Source organism: Pagrus major, chromosome 18, assembly GCF_040436345.1.
Source record: "Pagrus major chromosome 18, Pma_NU_1.0".
Classification (NCBI taxonomy): Eukaryota; Metazoa; Chordata; class Actinopteri; order Spariformes; family Sparidae; genus Pagrus; species Pagrus major.
Window position 1 is genome coordinate 16,222,298 of NC_133232.1, and position 14,712 is coordinate 16,237,009.

The window sequence follows — 14,712 nt, forward strand, 5'->3', positions numbered from 1 at the left end:
TTAAATCCTGATATTTAATTATGAAACGCATAATTTTGAAATAAAATGAATAATCCTTCGCATGCAAATACTCAACTAATATAGTCACTGTGTCATGTATTTATTTCCATCATAGGTGCATTTTAATAAAGTCTCATGAAATTACAGTGAAATAAGACTCTTCACAAAAAAAAACATCTATATACTCTTTTTCACAGGCCAGCCATTCTGAGAGACTACACAGTAAATAAGATAAAGTTGTATAAAAAAAAAAAATCGGAACTGTTTTAACTTCCACCAAAACCACAGACAGAACTGAATAAGTAAAATTTTAAAATTGTTACATTGCTAATCTACAGTGGAATGCTAAAATGTGCAGATAAACGTAACATTTCACAAAATTCTGTTGGTACTATCTTCTGTAACATCTTTTAAAATGTAACAACACAACTGAGGAAATATGATTTCAGATGTTTTAGCCATTTGAAGCCTGCTTCAAAAATATCCTTGAAGACATCTTGGACTGATGCAGATCAATCCACTTTTTTTAAAATAGTTTTCACATTCCTCTGTAACTTTAAGTACAGATCCATTTGTTCCAGTGTAAACACACAAAATACATTGAACATATTTAACTGTCATTTAATTTAAAAGTCAAAAAAAGAAGAATAGGTTTAGTTCAGTTTATCTGCTTATGGATATACTTTGATACTACCATTTTAACTCTTAGTACTAGTAAAGGTACGATGATACCGGTAAGACATTTTGGTATTACAAGCTGAAGTAGTCCTAAATTCAGAAGTGTGAGAGCTATTTGTAATAATACCAGTTTTTACATAGTGTTTGGGGTGCATGTGTTTTGATGTTTATAAATAAATACCCGCAATAAATTGAATATCTGGATAAATACTTGTCTGAAATGCTGGTATGAATCTGAATCATTAGAAATGTATGATTTATACATAAAAAACGTTTGTTTATCAGCAAAGAAACGCTAAAGCATTTCATTGGTTTGGTTTAAAAATCTATGGGACAGATGAATGGAATTGCTGCTACAAGGCCATTTTTTCTAACGGAGGAACCCTTAAAATATAAACACTGAAAGACTAGCCCAGCGGGTACTATTATTACTTTCTTTTTGTTTCCTTCAAGAAGCACTTTGTGACAAATTTGACAGATTTTAGACTACATTTCTTTCAGTCTTTGGGCCAAGTTTACCTCTCACATGGTTTGTAACACTTTTGGTCAGGCTATTACATCTATACAGTATTTTCCACACAGTATTTTCATTTCTTCTTAAAAAGCACTTCACAACAAACAGGTTGAAGTGCTTTATAGTCAGATATCTCAGGGTCAGCAGAAGGAGCAGTGAATCCCCCCTGTTAGGTCAGTGATGGCCCCCTCTCTGACTAGGCTCTGTAGGAGTTCAGTCTCTCTGTCCACATTGTGCATCGTCTCCTGCAGCATGGCGCTCATGGGCAGGTTGTCATAGTAGTGCAGTGGCGCCCCCTGCTGGGTGAGGTTGTAGCCAAAGCCTGCCAGGCTGACTTCATCACACAGCAGACTGGCTAAATCCAGTGCAGAGACACCAATAGTAGGCACATTCTGCAGACAAAATAACAAAGACCCAAAATGTAATTAAGGAGAAAAACAATATTGTCATCATCTTTTATTAGCCATTATTTCTTTCCATTCTTGACTCAAATCTGTTTAGTTACTACTTCTGTCCCAGCAAACCACCATCAATAATAGTTTTATTTTCTGAAATCCTGTGTTGCATCTTCTTTTTGTTTTTGTTTTTTATATTCCTTAAAAGTAATCTGCTTTTGTAATTATAAACTACCCAAATAATACATTTTAGAATTCCAATTTTATATTTTTCCATTCCTAAATAGAAAAGTTATCACAGATCACTGAAACACTTCCCTGTATACAGCCATTGTGTGTTGGTTATTGTCAGATTTTATATTTATATGTACATCGGTTTTGTCACCTACTTGTATGTACATAATAGCTTTCTTTATTTTTACTTGCCTTTGTTAACATTTGCAGATCTTGTTTTTAGTTGTATGTCTATTACTATCTCCATTTCTACTGGACCTGTGTCAGTACGTGTCCTCACGTGTACAAATACTCGGCCAATAAAGCTGAATCGTATTCTGATTAGTGCAGATCCTTCATGAAAATAATTTTGTATATATTATACTAAGTGTTACTGACTGACTGACTTTTTAATATAAAAGTTCATATCAACTTTATATCTCACATAACATTTCTGGCAGTTTACATTTTAAGGGAAAACTGTTTAAATTTAGGAAAGGGGAATATAACCACAATGTACACTGGACAATGTATAAATATGGGGCTGTTCAGCAAAAATATGCTCTTGCTGTCAGTACTGCAATATCTAAAACCAAACACGGGGGGGAGCCTCTCCTACACAACAAAATTTGGGCACAGCCACATGTGATGGAGACTGCACAGAAAGTCTGAAACTTGCTCCCTGTCAAAGAGGACCTGGTCCTCCAAGTGTTGTTTAAAAAGAGAAGTAGAGCCACAGTGTTTAAGATGTCTCTGTTAATTTAAGTACTACAAGGAACCTTGATACTTTTTGGTAACGAAACAGTCTCGATGTAAGACTGATCCCTCTAGATGATCTACATGAGCAAACAAGACCATCAGCAAGCCGATCGGCTCTTTCGGAATAATTATAGTTATTCTGCCAACAGCCATGTCATCAAATCGGATTCCTGGTCTTCCAGCTTGGATACGTCATAAAATTAAAACTACTTATTATGGAGAAGTGCTGAGGATGAACTGATGAGTCTCCCAGCCTGACAAAAGAAGCTGCTCTGTAGTCTGGTGGTACAGCACTAAAAAAAACGTTAACTTTGTTTCACCATCATCATACATGGGCACAAAATATACATCACTTCACTGTCATGTATCTTGCAAACAGCTGTGTTTCCAAGTATTAACAATATGTTGTGTCTTTCTTTCATCGACTTCCAAAACAAATGCAAGCATTGGCCAGATCAAGATCACAATGACACAGGGCTTTATGACCACTTTTGTCCATAGGGGCTGCCGGAATCAACAAAGAAATCTAAGTTCTTGTAACTGCTTTAAATTCAAATAATTTCAAAATAAAATGTATTTAAAAAATTCAAAATTGACTTTTAAATTACTACTCTTGTATTTATCTAACTACAAGCAGGTGATAGTAATAAGCTGGTTAATAAATATAAACAAGCCAGTTAAAACGTGTCTCTTAAACATAACAGACTGTATTTGACTGATTGATTGATTCTGTACAGTGGCTATAAGAACAGACAGACTTTATTTAATCCCCAGTATAAGAAGTGTCTATTACCTTGTCCTTGCCCCACAGGCGTCTTGTGGGCGGAGGGTATTTTAGTAGATCCAATGCGGTCTCTCTGATGACTCCGGGGTTTAGAAGTCTGAACCTGTGGGGCTCAAGAGGGATTTGATCTGGAACCTTCTGCCAGAAGAAGAGCCAGTCCCACAGAGGCTGCAACACAAAGGACACGTGTCCTAACTCTGATCTGAGACAGCGACAGCTCTTTCTCAAGACTACAGATCAGCTTTAATCTTGATCACACAAAAACATTCTTCTGTAGTGGCATCGAGATTAAAAACAATATGAGGAACAGGCCAACACGAAAGAGGAGTCATGCAAACTCATTAGATACATGTAGCTACTCATCAGGGATACCGGCTAAGAGAGGGAGTTTAGCCACACAGTCGTTCAAAGAAAGTAAACCAAAGACAAGTGGAAATACAGACTATTTATTGCCTAATTTACATAAAGCCGGCTCTGACTGAAAAGAGGTAATAAATCCGATTTGTTAACCAAATTCACCAGCAGATTTTGTTTTCACTGTTACTGTTTGAACTCTATGCAAAGGCATACTTTGTTGGTCAGCAAACAGTGGAAGGAAGTAAAATATGTCCATATCTGCCATCACTTTGTTTTGTATATTATGACTTAGAAACCGTTTATATTTTGGGAGTCATTTGTATGATTTCAGTGATTTTCTTTTTCTGCTATATGCTCAAATGTCTACATTTTGTTTGCTCATTCCAGGCAATAGTGTATAAACATGTATAAATATATCAACTTCACTCTATGGATTAAAAAAAAGCATAAAATTCCTCCAACTAACAAACCTGCAACAAACAGCTACATGCAAGAGTTCAGCGAACTTAGTGTAGTCCTGATAGTCAAAACTATTCTGTGCTGACATTTCTTGATAATGCTGTGCTACCATTTTAGTCTTTAAACGTGACTAAATGATTTGAAAGAAGTGCTCACTACTGTATCTAGGACTGCATGTGTTGCAGGACAGAATTTTCTCTAAAATACATAAAACCCAATAAGATATATTTGTTACTGATTCCTCCTGAAGCCATGTTTGAATAAACAACATTATCGTTGGATTTGGGACAAGTTTAACCCAGTCAATAAACATAGACACACACACACAAACTACTCACCACAGTGAGCTTGTTGATCATAGCAGAGGTCCAGCTTATGTCTCCACCTTTATACACCACAGCTACAAACAGAGTGTGTGGGTCTGTGTCGACCCAGTGGAGCGGTGTGCCCTCTGGGTAACTCATCCTGATGCTGGTTCGACTTCCAACGTCAACACTGAACTCTCCCAGAGGGCCACTGTTCAGCCTGAACGAGAGAGAAACCTAGTCAGTGATTTCTGATATAAATAATTGAGTCACATGACTTTGGGGTACACAAGGTGGGAAGTGTTGGTGATGATAATTATTACCAGAGCATTTGACACTACAGTCAAAATGAAACTTACATATTGATTATCCGCACACACTTTTTTAGTCAAGTAGGTTAACATTCCATCTGCACTGATCTGGTCACTATTCCACATCGACCACTGTGTAAAAAAGGGATTAATACAGTCATGTTTTCACTTTTATGTTTCTGACCTGATAATGGTGTCAAAACGGTCAATGAGTTGGCCCAGCTCCAGGCCTTTGAGAATGCCTCCATTTCCTATGATCACACAGCGGCAACATTTATCTGACGTGTTTCCTGGCTGAGATGCGGAGTCAGAGTCTGGCAGCTGTAAAGGACAATTCACACATACAATCATGAGGTTTTTACTCCAACATAAAGAACATAAAGATATACTTTTGTGTTGTTTTCCCCCCGGAGGAAAGTAGATTCAGGATCTTTGTTTTACTGGGTTGCCCAATGTAGAAATTAGATGTGAATTTCATTATTGAAAACCTTCAGTCAGCTAAACTACATTCACATAAGCTAAAGGTGCATGTTCCACTATTTTCTAAGTCTGTCAGTGCCAAACTTCTGCAACCCCTTGCACAATGACACTTAAATTGAAAATAACTGAACCTATTTAATTTTATTGGGGTCTGAAACAATCTGTTAATTACTGTTTTCATTATGAAGTTTCCATCCACCTGTCTTTTGGCAAATTTTCACAAAAAAAAAAGTATCAAAAATGTATGATGTCAATAAATATATGGTATGAATAAAACCAAAACAAAGTGCAAGACATACATGCAGCAAATAAACCATGACTTAAGCATGTGACTTAAACATCAGTGAAGCTTCTTCACTGAAGAGACAAAAAAAACATCAGATATGTGTGGAGTGATGAGAAGACTACCAACTATCAACCTTGAATTAATTCAGTAAACAGACAGAAAAATCATATTTCCATCATGTTTTTCTAAGTTGTTTTTAACTGTTTGAGGTTTGACTGGTGTCCTAATAATATCATCTCATTGTTCTCTCTCCGTCAACCTATTCTTAATGTTCACAAAACACGAGTGGATGGAAAAATACATTCATTAGAAATTTCTTTAACAGAATTTCTGATAATAGGGTTAACATTTGTACTACATTTGGATGGAAACTTGGGAAAAGAATCTGTTTAATCAAAAGTCCCTTTTCCATGCTGCTAATTACCGCCACTTAATTCTCTATCAAAATAACCTGAGAGCATGTAGCCGATTATAGTGGTGCTCAATTTGTGTAAAAATAGCAATATGTACTTGGGGGTCTTGGACACTGGAGCACCAAGTCCTGCAGCTTTAGGTGCGGCCAGAAATCATTATTTCACAAATGAAACTTTTGCTTCAAGTTTCAAATCAAAACTTTTAAAAGCACTCATACAGACATCCTATATATGTGATGCCATTTATAAACCAGGTGATGGTGTTTCCTCCTTTCTTAATTTTCAGGTTGTACCTCAATGTAATAAATGTAAAAAAAAAAAAAAAAAAAAAATAGAATACTCATTGTGGATAATTTGTTTTAAAGTTTTGTCTTAAAAGAAATGAATATTTCAATCCCTGCTCTTTGTCGACCAATGTTGGTTTGTCCGTTCTTTCTAAGAGAAATGAGCCTACCAGGATTATCATGTTATGTTGGCTTACTGAAATATCTTTACAATATGAAGCCAGCCATCTTAGTCCAGCCTGAAAAAAGGCTTGTTACAACATACTGTGACGGTGTGGTCAGAGCAGGTACTTTGCCAACAGGTATGCACTGTTATCAAATCCTGCTCAGTCAACGATGTTCTCAGTTTGCACTGTAAACAAAAGCCTTCCTGCTTGCGTTTCATATTGTGATGGAAATTTTGCACTTACTAGAGACATGTAAATTGAAGTCTTGCGCCTCTTTATATAACTGTTTTTCTACCTAAGTTTAGGGAAGTGAGTCCACTCACCCCTTCTTGACCTGTATCTTATGTGCAGAAGACATGACCCAGCAACGGCTGCATGAACAGAGCAAGAGACACTACCACAGAGACAAATAAATGCCAAGCATTTCCTATTCTGCGCTGAGTTCTCTCTCTGTAACAATCCTGTGTTGTTGCGTCGTGATTTCTCTTAAACTTAAACGTAAAACTTTGAGCTGGCTCCGATCTCTGTTATTTTAACACATATCACGTGATAATGGGTGGCATATTAGAAATGACCATGGAAACCAGGTGAAGGGATTCATAATAGACAGGTGAATTCACCTGACTGTTCATAAACATTATGTCATAATGATTATACCATACTTGAGTGATCGTAGCAAAATCTTGGCAGTTACCAGTATCTTAAATTTGCGTGGGATTTAAAATATTTTAGAAGATGAAACAATACCCTTACCTTTACCCTTATAGCTGCACCTCATCATGAACATAAACCATAAACAATTCATTCCATCTAGAGGTGCAGCTGCCTGCTCACTGTTCAAACAGGTTTCTAATATAAAAGGAAACCAGCAGGCCTCTGTAGCCAGCCAGTTCTAGTCATCTATAAGCACCTGATGACTGTTAACAACGGTTACAGTTTATCCAAAGATATGATTAGACTTGGAATAGATATTTAACTGTGAGAACTGAAGGCATTTTTGACTGAAATATGACCAGTAAAAACAAAATTAAAGATACGTTAATTTTAAATGTTAAGATTAACTGTATCAAAAGTAAATTGTGTGCTATTAGTGAGAATATAAATAGAGATAGTCATAGTCATAAATGAAATATATCTGCAATGTGAATCCAGTCAGGATATTATATCATTGTATTATACACCAACCAGCCGCAAAATTAACAGATGGCAGAGGCGTGACTTTGACAGGTACCACCCAACCAAACATTATTGTCCTAAAAAATATGCCCTACCACACCAAAAGAACTGCTCAGGAACATTCTCCAGTCCAGAACAAACCCAGTCCACAGAGTCCCCAACCCCCAACCAACAGGACCCAAAGGATCTGCTGCCAACGTCCTGGTGCCAGACACCACAGAACACCCCCAGAGGCCGTGTGTCCATGCCCTGATGGGTGAGAGCTGTTTTGGTGGCAACGGTTTTATTGCTGTGGCTGATCTGATTTCACATTGAACAAATCTAATCCAACAACTGCTGTGGTGTACCTCTACTATATCTGCATGTGTGTTTTGGCATTTCCATTTGTCACATTGTTTATTGCTTATTGGATTCCCCATAAGTTGTTGTCTTGGCAACAACTACTCTTCTTGGGGTCCACCTTCAAATAAAATAAACATAGTCAACATTGTACTTACACTTCATAAAGTAAAAGGTTGTATTATTCACCGTTTTAAGAAGCTCCTCTACTTTGCCCTGAAGACCTTTGAACCCAAACGGCGGTGGATACTGGAAGAGATCATCAGGGAACGGAATGTCTTTCCACAGGAAGGGCTGAGTCTCTTGACTGGAAGCAGGAAGTCGTGCTAACAGGCTCTGCCTGGTTCTGTCCGGACGACACGGACCATCCAAAACCTTGCGCACGTGCTCGTGCACCTGCTGCAGAGGTTATGAAAACAAGATGTCAGCTCTATGTCAGCTCCAAAGCAGTGATATTAAAATGATGGTGTGATGAACAGTGCCAAATTCTCTGCTGTTACACTACAGCACACATTCTTGTAATATCTACGCCAGTTTTATAAAGATAAAGATAAAGAGTTATCTTTGATAATTGAGGGTATTTCCATTACTGTCCAAAAATCAGAACAATGCTCAGCTCAGGTGAACAGGCCATGGTAATATGGTAGCTTCTTTCACAGCACGTCAGGAAACTGAGACAAAAACAAGTGGCGGGGGTCAGTCATTGTGTAACATATTACTACCAAGAAGCAGATTAGCGGTTACAAAGAGCAGATTTTCAAACCTGTGTCATGGACTCAATTTTAGTGGCTTTTCAATGAAGAGGAAGTTGAGTCATATACAAAGCGTTTTCTTTTTTTGATTTTCTGCGATGTTGAGGCAGTTACAACTATTATACTGATATTAATGTTCCACCGTGGCAACATAGAGTCATAAGATAAATTGCTTTTCTATGTTTATTTGTCATACAGTATATGAACAAACTGAAACCATATTGTGTTACATTTAGCAACATGGAAGAAAAAATAAAGAATGTTCTTTAAAAATCATCTTCATATCCAAGTTTCAGTACCAGTCAACAAGTCTTTATTCCCAATTTGACCAAGCCACTTCATGTTAATTTCAATTATGTAAGAAAAAAAAAATCGTATTTCTTCTCACAACACTTCGACAAAAGAAATATGGTAAAAATTATTATCTACAATTAGTCATATTACACTACTCTACAAATGTACCTAAAAAGCCAGACAGGTATTCATTCACTCAAATAATTCATAACTTAGTTTATCTTGCTAGATTTTAATCACGGTGCTCAGATTAATTTCATTTGCGCCCTCAGATCACATCAATTTATATCCTGCTTGTAGCCCATTGTGCAACCATCTGTAGTTAGCAGAGTTTGAAGACTATAGAATCCAAATTGCAACAGGAACAATCGATCATCCCATAAATGTCCCAAGTCCAGCTAAATCCCAAACATCACTTGGTGGCATCCTGTGGAAACCATGGGTATCTGTACCAAACAACCAGCCATTTATCTAAGAGCAACCAAACAGCTTTGTGTGCAGGAAAAAACACAACAAACACACCTGACGATCCCGTTGGGAGGAAATTATTCATTTGTGTAAGATGTTACATTGTTTTTTAACTGTGTAGCTTCAAAAAGCAGAGCTCATACAGTCTCTCTGATGTTGACTGAGTTTGTTTGGCTTTCTCCAGCTCCATTATGAATTCTCTATCTGTTCTTGTTTTTTTTTTCTCTTCTATTATATTGGAAGCATCTGTGTCAACATGGCGGTCTCTACACTGTCAACTTGAGCTTCAGCTCTGAATGCTGAGAACAGTAAATTTGAAAGCCTGAATACTCTGCACTACAAATGCTCACTCTCACCTTTCTATGTGCAGGGTTGACATGCCAGTCAACAGGTTTGCTCGGCTCCGTGTCAATCAGTGGGAGAGAGACTGTTACCAAACCCAGCAAACCTAAAACCACACACAGCAGTAACACACGCCTGAACGCACACACACACACACACACACACACACACACACACACACACACACACACACACACACACACACACACACACACACACACACAGAGCGAGATGGGGAGAAGGGAAGCATCCTGTTAGAGTTTGAAACATTGTGTTTAATTGTTACAGAAAATGATCAGAGTTGACTAAAATTGCAATACTGCAGATATCAGAGGTCACATTGTTAGTGCCATATTCTGTATCTTCTACTCCGTTAGAGCGCAAGAAACAGTTTATTTTTGTTTAGCGCACTGGCTTACATGCAATAGTATTCCTGTGTCATAAGTCAAATACTGGCTAGTAATGACACAAAAATAACTAAGCTATAAGAGAATACTGAAGCGTGGGAAATATCTGCATGATGTGCATGAGTGGGACCCTGTCATTCATGGGTACATCCCACATTTGCACACTGACGCAAAGCATTGCCTTGTTTCTTATCACTACGTCTGCTATCAGTGGTTTGATTGGTCTGATATGGAAACAATGCACTAAGGCCAGTGTAAATGCTGTGCAAAGTGACAAACATGAACAGACACTTGACTCTGCTCTATCCCAAACTGGATGATGATGATGATGATGATGATGATGATGATGATGATGATGATGATGATGATGATGATGATGATGATGATGATTTTGGGTTGTAAAATGAAAAAAAATTAGGATTTGATCATGCACATCATGTTAATTTTTCTTATGTTTATATTTGCAGAATTCCACAAAATGTATTCTTCGACTGATTGAAACGCGGCCTGATTGCGTAAACTAAGGCATTGTTGCTCACCTGGATGTCATCAGAAGATCCTGACCTTTGTCTTATAAGCCTTTTGTCTGAAGAACAAAGGCATGCAAGATGCTAATGAAGCCATGGTATAAAGAGAGATAACAGCTGGCATTATTGTGACTACCCTTGGTCTTGTGTACCACGCTCAAAGCAATAAAAGTGTGACAATACTGTGAGTGAAAATGGCTTGTTCCTCATTTTCAGATTGTTGTTGCCATGACAGAAGCAACAGGTTTTGTGAGTATTAAGTGGTGGGACAAGATGTGAGAAGGGACGTATGCAGGTGTCACATTCAGACACAGAGAAATGCTGATAACCAACAGAGTGATGCACTGATAGTAGAGAAAAATGTGCACATGAGGCCATTTTATCTGACCTGGGCCTAAACTAGGGCTGGGCGATTAATTGAATTTTGATTTCGATTTTGGCTTCCCTCGATCATGAAAACAAGATAATCGTAATAAAACGATCATTCTGCCGCACGCCGTGTCTTGTGTGGTAAATGCAGCGAACCCTTCCATCTCCACCTGTGCACTCCGCTCCACTCCGCTCCGCCCCCGCCTGAACAGTTTCGCTTTCAGCCACACCGGTGTGTGTTGCCAGTGGGTTTTTGGAAAAAACGCGTAGAAGAAGACGGTAGAAGATGGCAGAAAGGAGCCTTTGGTCGGGAAGAAAGATAAAGCGAATTCTGTGGTGTGGAAACACTTCGGTTTCGAGGAGTCTGACTCGGAACAAACGAAGATATTGTGCAAGATAAGTCAAGGGAACACGACCAATTAATTTAACCATTTAAAGTCCACACACAGAGTAATACATGACCAAGCAGTGAAGGAACAAAACAAATGAAAAGCTCCTCGACTCCTGCCACCGCCACACCGTTCTCAATTAAGGACACACTTTACAATGCCACCGCACATCCACCCAGCTCCCGCAGGCATGAAGAAATAACGGATGCCGTCACATACATGATTGCCAAAGACATGTGCCCTATCAACACCGTTAGCGAGCCGGGGTTCAATAAACTGATTAACACAATGGACAAGCGGTAGTAAGTGTTACCATCACGTCACCATTTCAGCAGAATTGCGCTGCCTGCCCTTTATGACGAATGTCGCAGAAAAGTTGCAAGAGAAGTGTCAACAGCATTATATTTTGCCACCACAACGGACCTATGGATTTTTTTTTTTACATATTATTTAATTCATTTTATTAATATATTTTTCTTATTTACTTGCATTTTTCTTGTTTTTCAGTTCAAACTTATCGTGTTCAAAGAAATACCAGAGTTAAAAGTTCAATAAATGCTTGTTCTCAAATCAATGAATAATCGTCTTTAATAATCGTGATTACAATATCAATCAAAATAATCGTGATTATGATTTTTGCCATAATCGAGCAGCCCTAGCCTAAACCTTCACAGAAGCATTTACATATTTTTTTCACACAGCAGAATATGTTGTGGGCTAAAACGAGAATAGAAGGGTGCAAAGTTTTAGGAAGTTAAAGAGAAAAGCACCGTTTGGCACCCTTTTGGCACTATACTCTGCACAAAAATAAAAGTGGACTGGGTTGTATTTTGAATACTGTGGCAGACTTTTTAGTTCAGGGAAGAAATATTGATAAATCGACAAGAGCACAGAAAAAGACTGTGTCCCATGAACATCAACATAATACACAGGGATAATGTTGATTGTTAGTTTATGGCAATAATTCCCTAGGTACCAATCGTCATTGTTTAGTGGGCACAGTCAGCATAGCATCAGGTGGACATTCAGATTAGCTGTTAGTTGATATAAGTTTGACAAACAGGTTCTACACAGTGCGATGATTAATCTGCAGAACAAACTCACAGTTGAGCTTTCCATTGTTGTTGCCCTCTGGGAGTAACGGCGGCTTTTGCCTGATAACATTTCTTTAGACACGTGATACTTGACTGTGCTTTGATTTAGACTCGGAGTTTGTGTTCACTTCCAAGTCTGTATTTTAGATGTTAAAATTGCCTTTTAAAGTCATGTATATGCAGGTATATATAAATGTAAATGCAAACTGTACTGAGCAAGTTGTAATAACAAACTGGCAGTGGCCATAAATGATACTGCTGTTCTTCAGCTGTCAGTCTCATCAGGTGTTGTTTATCTACCCACCACTGTTCAAAGGTAACAGTACGAGTCTTGGTGTTTTGTTATGTTATGTTATCATCACCTGTTTGCAACCCAGCGTTTAGGAAGCTTCATCTTGATCTCGTCCACATTGGATTCTGGGAAGTCCTCTGGTTTCACTGCTGACCTCTCGAGCCCTCTGGCTCTCAAGGGTCTTATCCTGGACAGACAGAGTATATTTGCCACATTAGTGAACAATGTAAGATGGGATACTAAAACAGCAGCAGCAAATAACTTACATTTTTTTAAATTAGGCTGACATTTCACGAAACAGCTGTTTGATGTAATGCTGGCAGTTATGTCGCAGCGGAGCAATGTCTAATGGAGGGACATACAAACTGGTGTTATGATAACAATTTTATTTATATGGCACCTTTCAATACTAAGATTTTTAGGGATCGTACTGTAACTGGAATGTAACTTTGTTGTAGCAAATGGCTGCACATTACCCTTAGGGTAAACCTATAGACAATGATTCAAACAGTGTTCTGGCGACCTCATTTTCCTCTGAGAACAGCTTGTTTATTAAGTCATGGAAAAGATGAATAATTCTGAGTTTGTCTTATTACCTCATTGTACTCAAATATTTAAATTCGGAGTTTGAAAAGCAATCACTTATATAAAAGTTGCTTTACCAACATTTTAAAATACATGTTAAGGTTCTGTATTTACATTTTACTTATAAGATAGTAGTATCAAACATGTAAAAAGTAAAGTCAAAAGTAAAGTATCAAAGCTAAGAGTAGCGTGTGGTAGCATTGTTATATTGTTAACATTACTGATGCAGGCATATTAACATGCAAGCAGTCTTTAAATGTCGTAGCTGCTTGAGGTGGAGTTCAAAGTTCAGTAAGTACTTATTTGTATAATAGCAATAATTAAGCCATCATAATACATCATCATTTACGACTGCTCCATGTGTTGTGAAATATTAATCTTTACGTATCAAGTAACTCCGTCTTTATTGAAGGCAAGAGTCATCTCTGAAATGTAGCTAATGTTAGCAAAAAGTGTGACGTCCCACTTTTATGTCTATATCCAAACGTATGAGTTCACGTTATACCGTTAGCTTACGGTGCTAGTTTAGTTATTAGGACACTTGCTACTACAGAATATTTTTGGTAGTTTCGCCACAAAATTGGTCGAATAAATGCCCCTCAGGCAACATTTTCATGGATTGATGAATAACTGTAGACGACTCACAGCATTGAACTCCAGGCGAAGCATTTCATGATATTGATAATGCGTATTTCCCCACACTGCTTTGACGAGCTACCTGCTGAATAAACCGTGTTTCTGCCATGTTTGATGGTTCAGCAAGGCTTCATTTGAGTGCCGTATTTTAATAACACGGCCTACGAATATCCTGCTTTGGGGCTCGGCTGTTTTGGTTATTCTAACTCGAATAACGATGAGCAGAGCAGGGCCAAACAGTAGCGTTAACATTGTGTGGAAGCAAAGACAACGAAGAGCACAACATGCAGCTTATCTTCAGCACTTGGTCGAGCAATGTACCGCAACACACACGGCGGGGGACCGTTAGCGGGTCCACTCCAATGGTGAGCGGTGCTAACCACACGTTATCCCTCTGTCCTTTAAACTGCCATTTCTTCTCTATAGCATTGACTTATTGACTCACCCTTCAATGGATTCCGTAGTTGAGCCATGTCCAATCTATTTGACAGACTGACTGATCAGCTCCTCATCCCGCTGCCATTTATGCAAGCTACACTTCTTCGGCCTCCTCGTCCAGCCTATCAGCGGCCGGAACGCTCGGCCTCACTTCCGCTCCTTCGTAATAAGAGCCCTCAACCATCTGACACGAGAAGAT

At 38.3% G+C, this 14,712-nt stretch overlaps 1 protein-coding gene across 1 annotated transcript; it reads right to left on the reverse strand.

Moving 5' to 3' along the window:
- Positions 1-83: 83 nt before the first annotated feature.
- st3gal5 (ST3 beta-galactoside alpha-2,3-sialyltransferase 5) lies at positions 84-14,624 on the reverse strand. Its single transcript, XM_073486906.1, has 8 exons — positions 14,521-14,624; positions 12,925-13,041; positions 9,791-9,911; positions 8,110-8,319; positions 4,960-5,096; positions 4,498-4,684; positions 3,353-3,511; positions 84-1,584 (listed from the first exon to the last, which is right to left on the reverse strand). The coding sequence occupies exons 2-8, from the start codon at positions 12,954-12,956 to the stop codon at positions 1,333-1,335; spliced, it is 1,098 nt and encodes a 365-aa protein (XP_073343007.1). The 5' UTR covers positions 12,957-13,041; positions 14,521-14,624; the 3' UTR covers positions 84-1,332.
- Between the last annotated feature and the right edge of the window lie 88 nt (positions 14,625-14,712).

Bases quoted from the DNA above. Each gene is read 5' to 3' on its own strand.
- st3gal5 (XM_073486906.1), bottom strand. From the start codon at position 12,956: ATGAAGCTTCCTAAACGCTGGGTTGCAAACAG. The intron at 8,320-9,790 runs GTGAGAGTGAGC...TAACCTCTGCAG, and splicing joins TCAACCCTGCACATAGAAAG to CAGGTGCACGAGCACGTGCG. The intron at 5,097-8,109 runs GTGAATAATACA...TGTCCTTTACAG, and splicing joins TAGAGGAGCTTCTTAAAACG to CTGCCAGACTCTGACTCCGC.